Below are 14124 nucleotides of genomic sequence, written 5' to 3'. Positions count from 1 at the left end.
TTCATAAGTAGAGGTACCACTGTACTTTAAATATAAAAACAACAAGAATAATAAAAATAACACCATGAACGCTAAGCCACAGTAATGTAGGACAAGTCTACTTCACATTGCATTCTTGGTTACTGAAATTTCCATGAGCCCTTGCTGCTGCTTCAGAAAAGCCCCAAATTCCCTCTGTTGTTCTCGCAACTGCATTTAATATTTCTCTTTAATTTGTCTCCTTGATCCTTTTACTATTGAAAAGGAAAACAGCGTGTTTGCACACCAATCGATGCATTATTTCCTCAGAGGTGAAAATGTGATCCATTTCATAAGTCAGATACATAAAAGTGAGAGCAATTTAATTTTGCTATTGGAGCTACTTCCTGCTCTGGAAATTTTTCTTTCGTAGCTTCTCTGTTGTTTGTCGTTAAACGTTTCCCCCTGCTCTGCTCTCTCTCTGCCGCACACCATTTTGCACACTTCGTTAAACACTCCTACCTAATGCATCCTTTCCAGAGGTGGTATTCAAATAATTTACCTACCAGTAGTGATGGGCGAACCCAACGGTGTTCGGGTTCGGCAAGTTTGGCTGAATTTTACGCAAAATTCGGCTGAACCCGAACCGAACCCGAACGGGGAATCCCTCCCACGAAGAGATTCCAGCGGCAGAGCTTTGACATCACCAGTAGGTTGCTAAGGATGCCAAGGTGATCACTTCCTGGATTCCATGGAAGTCTACGGAGAGGGGCAGCATACAAATCTAATTAATAATAATAATAATAATAATAATAATAATAATAATAATAATAATAATGGACGGTCCTTTTTCGTAAAAATAACAATGTTTATTTTTATATGAAGACCTCCCTTTGAAGGAGCTGGGGAATCCCTCCCATGAAGAGATTCCAGGGGCGGAGCTTTGACATCACTGGCAGGTTGCTAAGGACGCTAAGGTGATCACTTCCATGGAATCCAGGAAGTGATCACCTTGGCGTCCTTAGCAACCTGCCAGTGACATCAAAGCTCCCAACACCAAACACGACCCCGAACTTTGCCTGAAGTTTGAAAAAATTTTGGGTTCTTGTTCAGCATGCCAAACACCACAAAATTCAGTATGGACCCGAATTGTGCTGGTTCGCTTCGTCCATCACTACCTACCAGTTTGCCTAGCATCGAAAATGTGAGTGGTGCTCACACATACCTCGTCCAAGCCATACACATGTGGCAATCTGCTGTGCTGCATGAATCTAAAAACAAGGGAATATAGGACAGCTAAAAGACTAGAAAAAAGTTATACCTTGACCTTTTTTGATGCCTCTAACAGATGCCTCTGTTTCAGTGGTAAAATCCTTTTTTTTTTTTTACTATCGGTTCTGTGGGTATGGCTTTGTGAGCATGGCTTGGCTTGCTGGGCGTGGCAGGGGAAGGAAATTGCAAAATTTATTATTTTTATTTATTTATTATTTAGATTTGTATGCCGCCCCTCTCCGAAGACTCGGGGCGGCTCACAACAGAATAGAACAAATCATAAATAATCAGAAAACTTTAAAATTTATACAAGATTTAAAAGAACCCCATAAACTAACAGACGCACACACAAACATACCATGCATAAATTAAACATGCCCGGGGGAGGTGTTTCAGTTCCCCCATGCCTGACGGCAGAGGTGGGTTTTAAGGAGTTTACGGAAGGCAGGGAGAGTAGGGGCAGTTCTAATCTCTGGGGGGAGTTGGTTCCAGAGAGTCAGTGCCGCCACAGAGAAGGCTCTTCCCCTGGGGCCCGCCAACCAACATTGTTTAGTTGACGGGACCCGGAGAAGGCCCACTCTGTGGGACCTAATTGGGTCCATTCCATGGGCCAGCCCAGAGGTGGTATTTGCTGGTTCTCTGAACTGCTCACAATTTTCACTACTGGTTCTCTGAACTATTGAAAAAAAATTCTTTTTCTTTTATGTACACTGAGAGCACATGCACCAAGTCAAATTCCTTGTGTGTCCAATCACGTTTAGCCAATAAAGAATTCTATTCTATTCTATTCCACTACCATTTCTCCAGAACCTGCTGGGTTTCACCCCTGCTCTGTTTCCAATGACAACTCCCTGTACATACTAATTCACTGTGCAAGTCGCTTGTAAATGAAAAGTTAATCTTTTTTTTCTGATATGGCTTTACTAATTTATTACAGTGTCTTATACATTATAATAGTTGTTGCACCTGTTAATCCAAAAATAGATGAGAAAAAAAGGTCACTAGAAGTTCCTGAAATCACATTAAATCTGCCCTTCATCAAGCAAGCTTCAGTTTTAGCAGCAGAAGCCTAATACTGTATATGTAGTCTGCAGACTTAATTGAATAGAAATTACATAAAAATTTGATCGTTAGTATGCTTAGCTAGAAATAAGCCTCATTATGTTCAGTAGATGTCCTCACAGGTAAGAACTTGTGGGTCAAATACAACAATAACAGTCATTGGTCTTTCTTTTATCTCAAACCATGGAAGCAATGGAAGCTGTCCTCAACTTACAATCACTTTTAATGACCACTCAAAGTTACAACAGTACTGAAAAAAAGGGACAATAATTTTTCACACCATCAAAATTCAGACTCTTCACAATTTGGCTCATATTTATGATGGTTGCAGTATTCTAGAATCGCCATTTGTGACCTTCTGACCACCCAGATTCACTTAACTGTAACTGTGTTATAAACTTAACAATTGTAATCATTCACTTAACAACTGTGGCAAGAAAAGTTATAAAATGGGGCAAAACTCAATTAACCTTTGCTTGCTTAAGAATAGAAAATTTGGGCTCAGTCGTTGGTTGTATGTCAAGGACTATTGTAATGTGTGGAGAGAAGTAAGCAGACCCCAAAACAATCCAAGATCTTTCCCCAAAATTCTGCAGGAAAATAAATACAATATCCAGTTTTATGTACCTGCATGAGCGTGTGTGTATGTATGTTTGGTTTTAGTTGTTTTAGTATTGGATTTACATGCTGTTTTTGTTGCTGTTGTGAGCCGCCCCGAGTCTGCAGAGAGGGGCGGCATACAAATCCAATCCAATCCAATAAATAAATAAATGAATGAATGAATGAATGAATGAATGAATGAATGAATAAATAAATAAATAATCTCTCAGTAGGTCTAGTAGCACTACTACAGAAACCATGATGGGCAGGGGTGGGATTCAGCCAGTTTGGACTGGTTTGGGAGAACGGGGTGTTAATTTTACATCTGGTTCACTGAACTGGTAGTTGCAAGGACTGGCTGACCCTGCCCACCCTGCCCCACCCCTCTCAGAAATCTCCACGCAGCCTGTTTTGGATGCAAGGTGAATGCAGGGCCTGTGCAGAGGCTCTGTTAGGGCAAAATACAGGCCTTCCGGACATCTGGAAACAGCCCTGTTTTTGGCCTTCAAAGTGCCGCTGGAACCTGGGGAGGCAGTTTTCGCCCTCCTGGAGGCTTGAGGAAAAGCTCCAAAGCCTAGGAAGGGTTAAAAAAACAGGCCTACTGGAAGTACCACAAATGGTACTTTCCAGCCTCCAGAGGGCCTCCAGAGCTGGGGGATGTTTTCACACCCTTCCAGGAGGCTCAATGAAAGCCTCCGGAGCCTGGGAAGGGTGAAAAATGAGCCCACATGAACTACTGGAAATGGGCCCATTTCTGGCCTCCAGAGGGCCTCCAGAGCTGCTGGGGGGAACATTTCCACCCTTCAGGAGGCTCAGGGAAAGCCTCCAGAGCCTGAAGAGGGCGAAAAGTGGGCCTATCAGAAGTACCAGAAGTCTAGAAACTGACCCATTTCCAGCCTCTGGAGGGCCTCCAGAGCCCAAAAGGAGGGTGTTTTCGTCCTCCCGGAGGCTTGAGGAAAGCTACCAGAACCTGGGGAGGGCAACCTCCCCCCCCCCCCCCACCATGATGTAGGAGGCTAAATAGGCCATGTCCTCACGGCCACCCAGCAACTGGACAGAGAACTGGTTGCTAAAAAGTTTTAATACCACCCCTGTGAATGGGTGCGAGATTAAACAATTTATGGCCCTGTAGCAGACCCCAAAACAATCCAAGATCTTTCCCCAAAATTCTGCAGGAAAATAAATACAATATCCAGTTTTATGCACCTGCATGAGTGCATATATTTTCCCACTCTCAAGACACCAGGGATTTGACCATAAAAATTGGGAACTGTACAATTGTTTGGGTTAGTCATAAGATGGTTAATTATGAACGGAAATAGGAACACAAGGGATTTTAAGCCTTTCTTCAAAAAGGCTTAAAATCCTTGAAAAATGCTCTGCCCTTCCTGGAGACATCCTTGTGTTAGCAGAGGATCTTCTATAGCTCTGTAGTCCCTGAAGAATGGCTAACATTGTGGTCTCCAATCTGGAAAATACAGACCGCAGGATAATAGAGTTGGCAGATCCCACAAAAAAATCCCCCTCCCTTCTTTGTGGCATCCCCTCAAATATTGGAATATTGATGTCATATCACCCCTAATCCTTCTTCTCTCTAGAAAAGAAAAGGTTGGTAACACCTGTTTTGAAGTTTTGAAGAACCTCTGTGTGTTCATAGCAGTATTGGGCTGCCCCTGGTAGAAATGGTGATGCGGGTGCATCTGCGCATCCCCACCATGCCCCTGTGTCCCCCATGCACCCTTGCATGAGAATTTGCTTCCACGCTTGAGTGGAAGCAAAGAAATCAGCAAAAATCAGTGATTTTCGGTCTTTCTTTGCTTCCACTTACGAACAGAAACAAAGCAATCAGTGAATATCACTGAAATCTCATGCATACTTTATTTTATTTATTTATTTATTTAGTTTATTTATTGGATTTATATGCCGCCCCTCTCCGGAGACTCGGAGCGGCTAACAGTAACAATAAAACAGTGTACAATAGTAATCTAACACTAAAAACGATTAAAAAACCCATTAATATAAAAACCAAACATACATACATACATACCATGCATAGAATTGTAGAGGCCTAGGGGGAAAGAGGATCTCAATTCTCCCATGCCTGATGGCAGAGGTGGGTTTTAAGTAGCTTGCAAAAGGCAAGGAGGGTGGGGGCAATTCTAATCTCTGGGGGGAGTTGGTTCCAGAGGGCTGGGGCCGCCACAGAGAAGGCTCTTCCCCTGGGTCCCACCAAGCGACATTGTTTAGTTGACGGGACCCGGAGAAGATCCACTCTGTGGGACCTAACTGGTCGCTGGGATTCGTGCAGCAGAAGGCGGTCCCGGAGATAGTCTGCTCTGGTGCCATGAAGGGCTTTATAGGTCATAACCAACACTTTGAATTGTGATCGGAAACTGATCAGCAACCAATGCAGACTGCGGAGTGTTGGTGTAACATGGGCATATTTGGGAAAGCCCATGATTGCTCTCGCAGCTGCATTCTGCACGATCTGGAGTTTCCGAACATTTTTCAAAGGTAGCCCCATGTAGAGAGCATTACAGTAGTCAAGCCTCGAGGTGATGAGGGCATGAGTGACTGTGAGCAGTGACTCCCGGTCCAAATAGGGTCGCAACTGGTGCACAAGGAAAACCTGGGCGAACGCCCCCCTCGCCACAGTTGAAAGATGTTTATCTAATGTGAGCTGTGGATCGAGGAGGACGCCCAAGTTGTGAACCCTCTCTGAGGGGGGCAGTGATTCTCCCCCCAGGGTAATGGACGGACAGATGGAGTTGTCCTTGGGAGGCAAAACCCACAGCCACTCTGTCTTGTCTGGGTTGAGTTTGAGTTTGTTGACACTCATCCAGGCCCCAACATCCTCCAGGCACCGGCACATGGATCCAGTAGACAGGTGGTGGAACTCACAGCTCCAATGGCCTTGTCCACTTCATCAGGTGTCACCGTCTCCTCATGTGAGATTTTGGCAATTTTTGCCGATTTCTTTGCTTCCGCGCATGCACAGAAGCAAATTCTCACACGGGGATGCGTGCACCTGCCCCTGCTCCCATGCGCACCTGCGCCTGTCTCCAGGACCAATCTGGTAGGGAAAGGTAAGTTCAGCTCTTCACTGCTTCATACAGTCGAGATTTGTACAACACCGCTCAATGCAACCAAGGATAGGACGTTCTTGCATGATTCTTGCCACAATCCAAGATAACTTTTTTACAGCAGTGTCTTCTTAAACATTCCAGGGCCTGAGAGCAGCCGATAATGACCCGACAGCCCCTCCCTACGATTCCCTTCTTGTCTTTGACTATGAAGGAAGCGGTTCAACAGCAGGGTCGGTAAGCTCACTTAACTCCTCAAGCTCTGGAGACCAAGATTATGACTACCTTAATGACTGGGGACCGAGGTTCAAGAAACTGGCGGACATGTACGGGGGTGGCGAGGATGAGTAAAATGACCTCACTTTTCTTTGCTTTGCAAACAAGAGGAAAGCTATAGCATTTTAAAAGAAGAGGATGGCGAGAGAGAGAGAGAGCAACCCAAGGTGGATGGAAGAAGAAGAAGAAAGGAGTAAAACAAAAAAAAACAAATTAAACAAAAATTTAAAAAAACAAAAAAAAGAGAGAGAGAGAAAGCAGAAGAGGAATCAAGACCTGTTCAAAGGGGCAGCTTTTTTTAATTAATACCTTCACCTGACTGTATTCTTTTTAGTGGTGACTTAGAGCGTTTCTTTTGCTGTTGTTTCTTTCTTTTCCCCTTTCTACCTTCTTTTTTCTTCTTCTTTTTTTAAGAACATTGAGCTGTCTAGCATGAACACGTGTCTTTGCTGCCCTTTTTTTAATTATTATTTTAATTGTCCCCCCCCCCACCCACCCTCATGTGTCAGCAGGGAACTTGCTTGTTTTAACCACTTTGTGACTAAAGGGAGTGAAAGGCACTCTGTCTTAACTTGAATTTCTTAGAACAGAAGCACTGTTTTTAAAATATATATATAGGTATATATATTTGAAAGTGCCTTTTGGTACGTGTATCCGATTCCCTCAATCTCAGGAGTGTTCAGGAAGAAACAAACCATTTACGTTTCCACCGTGTCTTGGACACCACACTCTTTAACACTAAGCCAGTTCTAGCTGGGAAAGGAGTTAAGGAATTGATAAAACAAAACACCCAGAACAATGGTATGTTTTGGGGTTTTATTCTTTAGAAAAAACCAGGAGATTTGTGGGTGGGGGACAACAAAAGAAACATGATGTTAGTGTGCAAGAAAGGAAACCAAATTTAAAACCGAGATCTTCTTGGCCTCAAAAAATGGCGAACTCAATCAACCTGTTGTATATATCGTTCATTGTTTATCTGATGCAAACTATTGAATTGGGTTTTCTCTTGTGACTGGCCATATGTTGCTGTAGCTGCATAGAATTATAGCATTGGAAAACCTTGGAACAACACAAGGTGATGCTCTTACCTAAACCCTACAGTAAATGATCCGAAGACCAAAGGTCGCTTGTGTGTAACTTTTGTCCTTCTTTTCAATTTCCTTCCCATTCTTTCTTTGAGGGAGGGGGGAAAAAAAGACTTGTTCCTTCTGCTGAGTCCATGGTGGAGTTATGTATTTCTAATCGATGTTTGTTGCAATGAATAGGATGTGGGAATCTGGTGGAATTATTTGATGTACAGAACTGTAAGCATCTGGAGACGTGATTTCAGCTTAACCAGCTTGGTCGCTAGAAATTAAAATGCAGAGGAAGGCAGCACAATTTATTTTGGCCACCTACGGCTTTCTGAATGTTATAGTGTGGGTGTTTTTCCTCCTAGATTGTGTTAACGCAGAGCATCAGTTTTGTAGACTCGTTTTTCTTTTTTGGGCCACGAAAATCACCTTTCTATTGCACCACAGAAAATGAGCAAGCCTAAGCACAAACAACAATAACAGAATCTAACTCCCTTCTTTATATTAACGGATGGTTGAAGGCCAGAGAATTCAGCCAAAAATTTGAGCTGCCTTATTTTGAAAAATTATAAAATGATTTTTTTTTGGGGGGGGGGAGATAAAACAATGCTACGGACCAGCTTGTGGTACCAATAGTCTTTAAAATACTTTGAATGCCATTGCATCCATAAGGGAAAAAAACCTTAACGAAGAACATTACGTTTATAATATTTATCTTTGGAAGGATTTTTTTCTTCTTCTTTAGATTTTTCTTTTTACAATAAATCAGACTAGGTTGGCCTGTAGCCTGAGTCAATATGTGAATTTCCTTGCTATTACACACCAGAAAACATTTATCAGAGTAAATTTTTCTGATGTTAGGGAGGAAAAACAAATGATTTGAACTGAAAAGCACATGCAAATCAATAGCATATAAAGACTAATTGAATAGCTAGATTCATCTGAACGTTTCTTAATGCATTACAAAACAAAAATTATTATTTGATATGTGTTTCAAATTGTCCCTTCTTCCCAAAGTGAGGTGTAAGTCAGGATTCACTTTAGAAATGCTGATGTTTATATTTGTTTGACTTAAGTTGTGAATGTCATGATATTCTGCAGGAATCTTCACTTTTTGAATTGCCCATTGCTACTTATCAAATCACGACCATTTCAAACCATCTATTAACTTACTTGGAAGGTCAACTCGATCCGTGTTCAATTATTTTCAATTATTTTTTGCATATATAATAAAATTACATCCAATAGATTTTTCTCATGCAATGAATGTTGTTCCTGAATGCAACACAGCTAAAGTGACGTTTCCAGATTATGGCAAACATCAGATGGAATCATATCTGAACAGATGATTTCTGATATAAAAACAACGGGAAAAATCACTTTCTGGAAACTATTGCATCAAAATCTAATCAGTGAAGTAGGCCTAAGACAAATAATAATGTTGCATCTCTTTGTAGATTGCCTTCCCCAGAACCAGGAAAGGAGCTAGAAAATAAATAAAAGTATGAGATAAGTGATTATAATTCAGAAAAAAAAGATGGCCTCCTTGTTCATCAGAAATGTTTGATATGCAACCTCAGGTAGATTTTCAGGCCTAATTCAATTATCGTTCACCTATTTTGTGTGTAGCTAATTGTAGGTGTAAACTTTGGCTTTGTACAAATGCTTGTACAAAACACTTTCCCAACATTTTCCTTAGGAAATCTTACCTGACAGTCAGTCACAATTCTATCATACCACCTTATTGGATGCAAATGGAGAAAAGGTTATTTTCCTCCAACAAAGAATTGGCCTTATTTAGAAATACCGAGTTCATATTTTAAGAACCATCAGCTTGGGTAATTCCCCCATGCTCATTTTCTTCTGTAGAAAGAAATGTTCCATTTTTGGTTTTTAATATCTGGACAAAAATATGAGAGCCAGAAGCACATTTGCCATAAATCCCCTTGCCCACAAATCATCACATTAAACAGAATTTCATGTAGAACCCAAATAATGATGAAACCTTGAGAAGCCAATATCAGTTATAATAGTTAACTCTGTTTTTTAAAACATGTATAGTGATACCTCATCTTAAATATGCCTCATCATACAAACTTTTCGAGATACAAACCTGGGGTTTAAGATTTTTTTGCCTCTTCTTACAAACTATTTTCACCTTACAAACCCACTGCCGCCGCTCGGATGCCCCACCTCCGGACTTCCATTGCCAGCGAAGCACTTGTTTTTGCAATGCTGGGATTCCCCTGCAGCATCGCAAAAACACAGAAGTCCAGAGGTGTGGTTTCCCATGGGGAGCCTCAGGGGAATCCCAGCAGCACAAAAACAGGCGCTTCGGCTGGCAAAAGGGGTGAATTTTGGGCTTGCACACATTAATCACTTTTCCATTGATTCCTATGGGAAACATTGTTTCATCTTACAAACTTTTCACCTTAAGAACCTCATCCCGGAACCAATTAAGTTTGTAAGACAAGGTATCACTGTACGAGTTTTCTCTCTCTACAAACATATAGACCCATCATCTTTATTTTTTTTCCCTAAAAATGGCTAGCAATTCATTAACTATCCCATGGGTATATCTTGAATATTATGAGCCAAACTGACCAATTAATGATGGCACTTCCTATTGAGTGGTATTTCTATCTGTGATCAAATGCTATTATGGGATAGGAAAAGGCAGGTACATCACTGGGGACCTTGTGATTAATGTGCTTAAATGTTGACAATTAAGCCAGACTTATTTGCTGCATTCTGATAGAACCTCACGATTATCAAGGGTAGCATGCTACCCAGTTTGTATGTAGGGTCTGTATTTACAAAACAAAAATTCTGCCGTTTTTCCTCTCTCTCTCAAAAACGTGTTTTATTTCCTCCCCTTTAACGATTTGGATTTTCCGTGGTTTATGTCTAATGTTTGTACAATTATTTAGATTGCATGGATGTGTAATGTAAAAACCACATTTAATGGAGATTGGGCCACTTAACTGGGCTATCAAATCTTGGATTACCTAACGGATAATGGACAAAAAAGCCTGCAGCAGATTAAAGAGGAAGCCACGAAGGTTGGATTAAGCTATTATTTCCTTCAAATCCAAGAGGGGGCACAATTTTGGAGAAATTGTTTTGATGATCCATGGGGGAAATGGGGCTGACCCTGTTCCCCCATCACATACTTTTTTTGTCAATATTTTTAAAAGAATGATTCTTGTTTGGCACTGAGGGGGGGGAAGGAATGAGTGCAAATAAATTTGTCAAAAGGTTGTTAAAGCGGTCGTACTAGAATGCAAGCTCCTTTGTCTAGAGACTTTGAAAATGCTCCTTGTGCATTTTATATTTCATTGTATCATATTTTCTATAAAATGCAATTTCTGTAAATTTACGCGCATTTGAAATGTGTCGTGTCTAATAATGGAATGTGGTTTTTAAAAAAAAAGTATTCTGGAGGGAAGTCTGGCTATCTGTTATGTTTTAATGCACCAAGGTTGTGATTATGTTACTCGATGGACCAGCCACGAACTCGAGGCGTATCCAAGATTTTGCAATCTGCCCAGAAATAATTCCATGAACATCACAAGCTGCTTTTGCAATTCCAACGATGGTTAGTAGTAGCAACATGACAGTAACAAGAGGGTGGGTTCTAACTTACCTCACCGCCAGTTTGCTTCCTCCCACGGCGCATGGCTGCGCTCGCATTGGGAGCCATGTGGCCATGCCATGTGGGCTCATTTTGCACAAACATGCACATGACCAGTGCCAAAAACTGTTTCTGCACATGCACAGATACAAGAACTAGCTTATTCGCAGAAGCCATTAAAGCCATAGGCGCCGCCATTAGAGCCAGTTTGAGGGCATGGCTTCTTCTTCTTCTTCTTCTTCTTCTTCTTCTTCTTCTTCTTCTTCTTCTTCTTCTTCTTCTCCTTCTCCTTCTTCTCCTCCTCCTCCTCCTCCTTCTCCTTCTCCTCCTCTATCTATCTATCTATCTATCTATCTATCTATCTACTGTATCTACCTATCTATCATCTATCCATCTGTCTGTCTTTCTGTCCGTCTATCTATCTATCTATCTATCTATCTATATCTATCTCTCTATGATATATATAGATATTTAGGTATATCAGGGTGATTTGACGGGGGGAAAACCATATATAACTCTTCCCTGGTACAAGCTGAGACAGGAGAGACGTAGAGGAGAAAAGCTACTGCATTATAGGCAGACTGCCCAGGTTCAAATCCTGATAAGAGTATGGCTAGCTGATGAGAGCTAAATAGCTTGAAATAGATCTATACTAGTTTCCCTTCATTTTCATTATCAGCAAAAATATTTTACACATATATTTGAAGACCCAAACTTGCTTAGAGCCTCATTAGAGCCTAAAATTCACATCTTATGCAAATGTGCTAGATAGGAGTGAGAGGTTCATACAGTCTAGGGGTAACCCATACAAAGTGATAACCAGGTTAATGACATTAGCTTAAAATAAATTGATGAAAAGTTGGGCGGGGGAGACTAGGTCTATGTGTCCACAAAATGCCATTCCTGCCTTTAGGAAATCACTAGAATTATGGGGTATTTTTAAGAAGATGTTTGATGTTCTTCCTAGTCTAAATTCCCAGGTATACAAATATCTCAGTTGACATAAAACTAACACAATCTTGTAGTTTTAATAAGTTTCTACAGGAAGAATGGATAGATTTTGAGATAAGAGCAGGCATCACTACATCCATTTCTTATCCTGCCCTCGGGTGCTTTGGAGAATAGGCTGACCTCCTTTGTAGCAGCCCCTCAGATATTGGAAGACTGCTATGTCACCCCTGTTTTTAATTGTTTATGTGATTGATTTATATCATACCTTTCTTTTCAGAGTTCAAGGCAACATATAGGATTTTCCTTCATTTTATGTCAGGTAGGATGGGCTGAAAGAAAATAAGAAAGGCCCCGGGGGGATTTTCATCGCTGAAGGTGGATTAGAAGTTGGGTTTCCCTATTGCTAGTCAAATTCTTTCACTACTACACCACTCTGGCTGCGAAAATATAAAAATTGCTTATTGGAAATTCCATCTGCTGCAATGAAATGATGGTACATACTGACTCACATACCCAGCTGGGATCACAGCAGTCCTGTTATTTTAAGTATTGGTGGCGAGGAGATTCCACTATATAGACTCTCTCACAAGGATCAGTTGAAAGAATTCAAAATGTGGTAGTTAAAATTATGTGAACTAGTTAAGACAGAAACATTTCAAATAGAATTTCTGCCCTGGATGGGGTTGGACTAAAAGACCTCTGTGGTCCCTCTCAGCCAGGGGTGGGCTACTGCCCAGATGGGGGGGACACAGTGGCATAACAAAAATGGAGCTCCATCCCAGAGCACTGAAAGATGTTGAAAGATGTTGTCCTGCATAAGCCACGCCCACAGTGTGGTAGTAAAAATTTTGGTAGCCCTTCACTGTGTATTAGTATTTAAGGAAGTGACATTGTTACTGCTACATACTATTATTTCCCCTCCCCATCCCAGTTTGATACCTTCCTGATGGCAGTGTTCAGAATTCCAATTTAGTATTGCTCATGATTGTGTTGAGTGCGAATTCTGAACCATTGAAATGTGGGAGGTATCAACTGGATACAGGTGGATATATACAGATAGATTATAATTTCCATCCCGAGGCTGGCAATTGTCTACAGTTGCCAGCACAGTTGCTCACACTACTCACCAGAGCCTACAAAACTTTTGCCAGACCCATCCTTGAATACAGCTCATCTGTCTGGAATCCATACCGCATCTCGGACATCAACACCCTCGAAAATGTCCAAAGATACTTCACCAGAAGAACCCTTCACTCCTCCAATCTACAATTCTGTGGTTCTAGAAGGACAGATTGACATGAACAGTCTGCGGAGAGAGGCGGTATACAAATCTAATAAATAAATCTAATAAATAAATAAATTAAATAAATAAATAAACATTCTGAAGAAATGGAAAACAGGACAAGGTGTTAAAAAGAAGGATTTGAAATCAAATTTGAGATGGTTTATAGGTTGTGTTCACTAACTTCCCATTTATGAATGAGTGCAAGGAGTGACATTCCATAATTCCATCCAAAACCACATATTTTTAAAATCTGCAATGCAGTTCATCAGAGGAACATGAGTTGGGCAAGGTTTATACAAAAACCCATCCATCCATAAGAAAACAATGAGATAAGTGCATTCTTTTATGGGGGGGGAATACTTCCCAAAATACAAATATCAAGACAAATTTTGAAAATAGAGTTGTATGGTAGAAGAAATGTGAATTAAATACATGGACATTTTAATGAAAACTTTAAACAGATTTGCAAAAATGCGATGCGTGAAAAGAAACTTAACTTGAGATTCATCAAGTGATACAGGGAAGATTTTGTATCTGACTGATGGACATTTCAATAAAATTGTACATCCATAATTACATTGATTACATTACAGTATACTCAATAGTGGTGGGTTTCACATTATGTTACTACTGGTTCTCCACCTGTGAACACACTTGCTTCATGCACGTGTGCCCCTGATTCGCAAGCGGTTGGCCTCAAAAACATGCCTACATAGGATGGCATAGAGCCGGGCAAGTGGACAGGCCCACACATGGTTTACACTACCAGTTTGGGCAAACCAGTACGAACCGGCTGCCATCTCTGATATTCACCCTCTACAAAACATTCCAGGATGTAATAAGACCCAACTTGTATGTAAGCCTGAGAGAAACACAGACACAGAATAACAGAGTTGGAAAGGACCTTGGAAGTCTTCTAGTTCAATTCCC

At 41.1% G+C, this 14124-nt stretch overlaps 1 protein-coding gene across 1 annotated transcript in view; it reads left to right on the top strand.

Moving 5' to 3' along the window:
* Window positions 1-6494, top strand: part of CDH4 (cadherin 4) — a 784771-nt gene extending 778277 nt beyond the window's left edge. Inside the window, exon 16 of the mRNA XM_070744288.1 lies at window positions 6120-6494. Coding sequence (XP_070600389.1) covers window positions 6120-6326 — 207 coding nt within the window. The 3' untranslated portion in view covers window positions 6327-6494. The remainder of the gene's footprint in view (window positions 1-6119) is intronic.
* Window positions 6495-14124: the final 7630 nt, after the last annotated feature.

Source organism: Erythrolamprus reginae, chromosome 3 (assembly GCF_031021105.1).
Source record: "Erythrolamprus reginae isolate rEryReg1 chromosome 3, rEryReg1.hap1, whole genome shotgun sequence".
In the NCBI taxonomy this organism is placed as follows: domain Eukaryota; kingdom Metazoa; phylum Chordata; class Lepidosauria; order Squamata; family Dipsadidae; genus Erythrolamprus; species Erythrolamprus reginae.
Note: the sequence above shows the minus strand (reverse complement) of the source record. Positions and strands in the feature narration are given on the sequence as shown.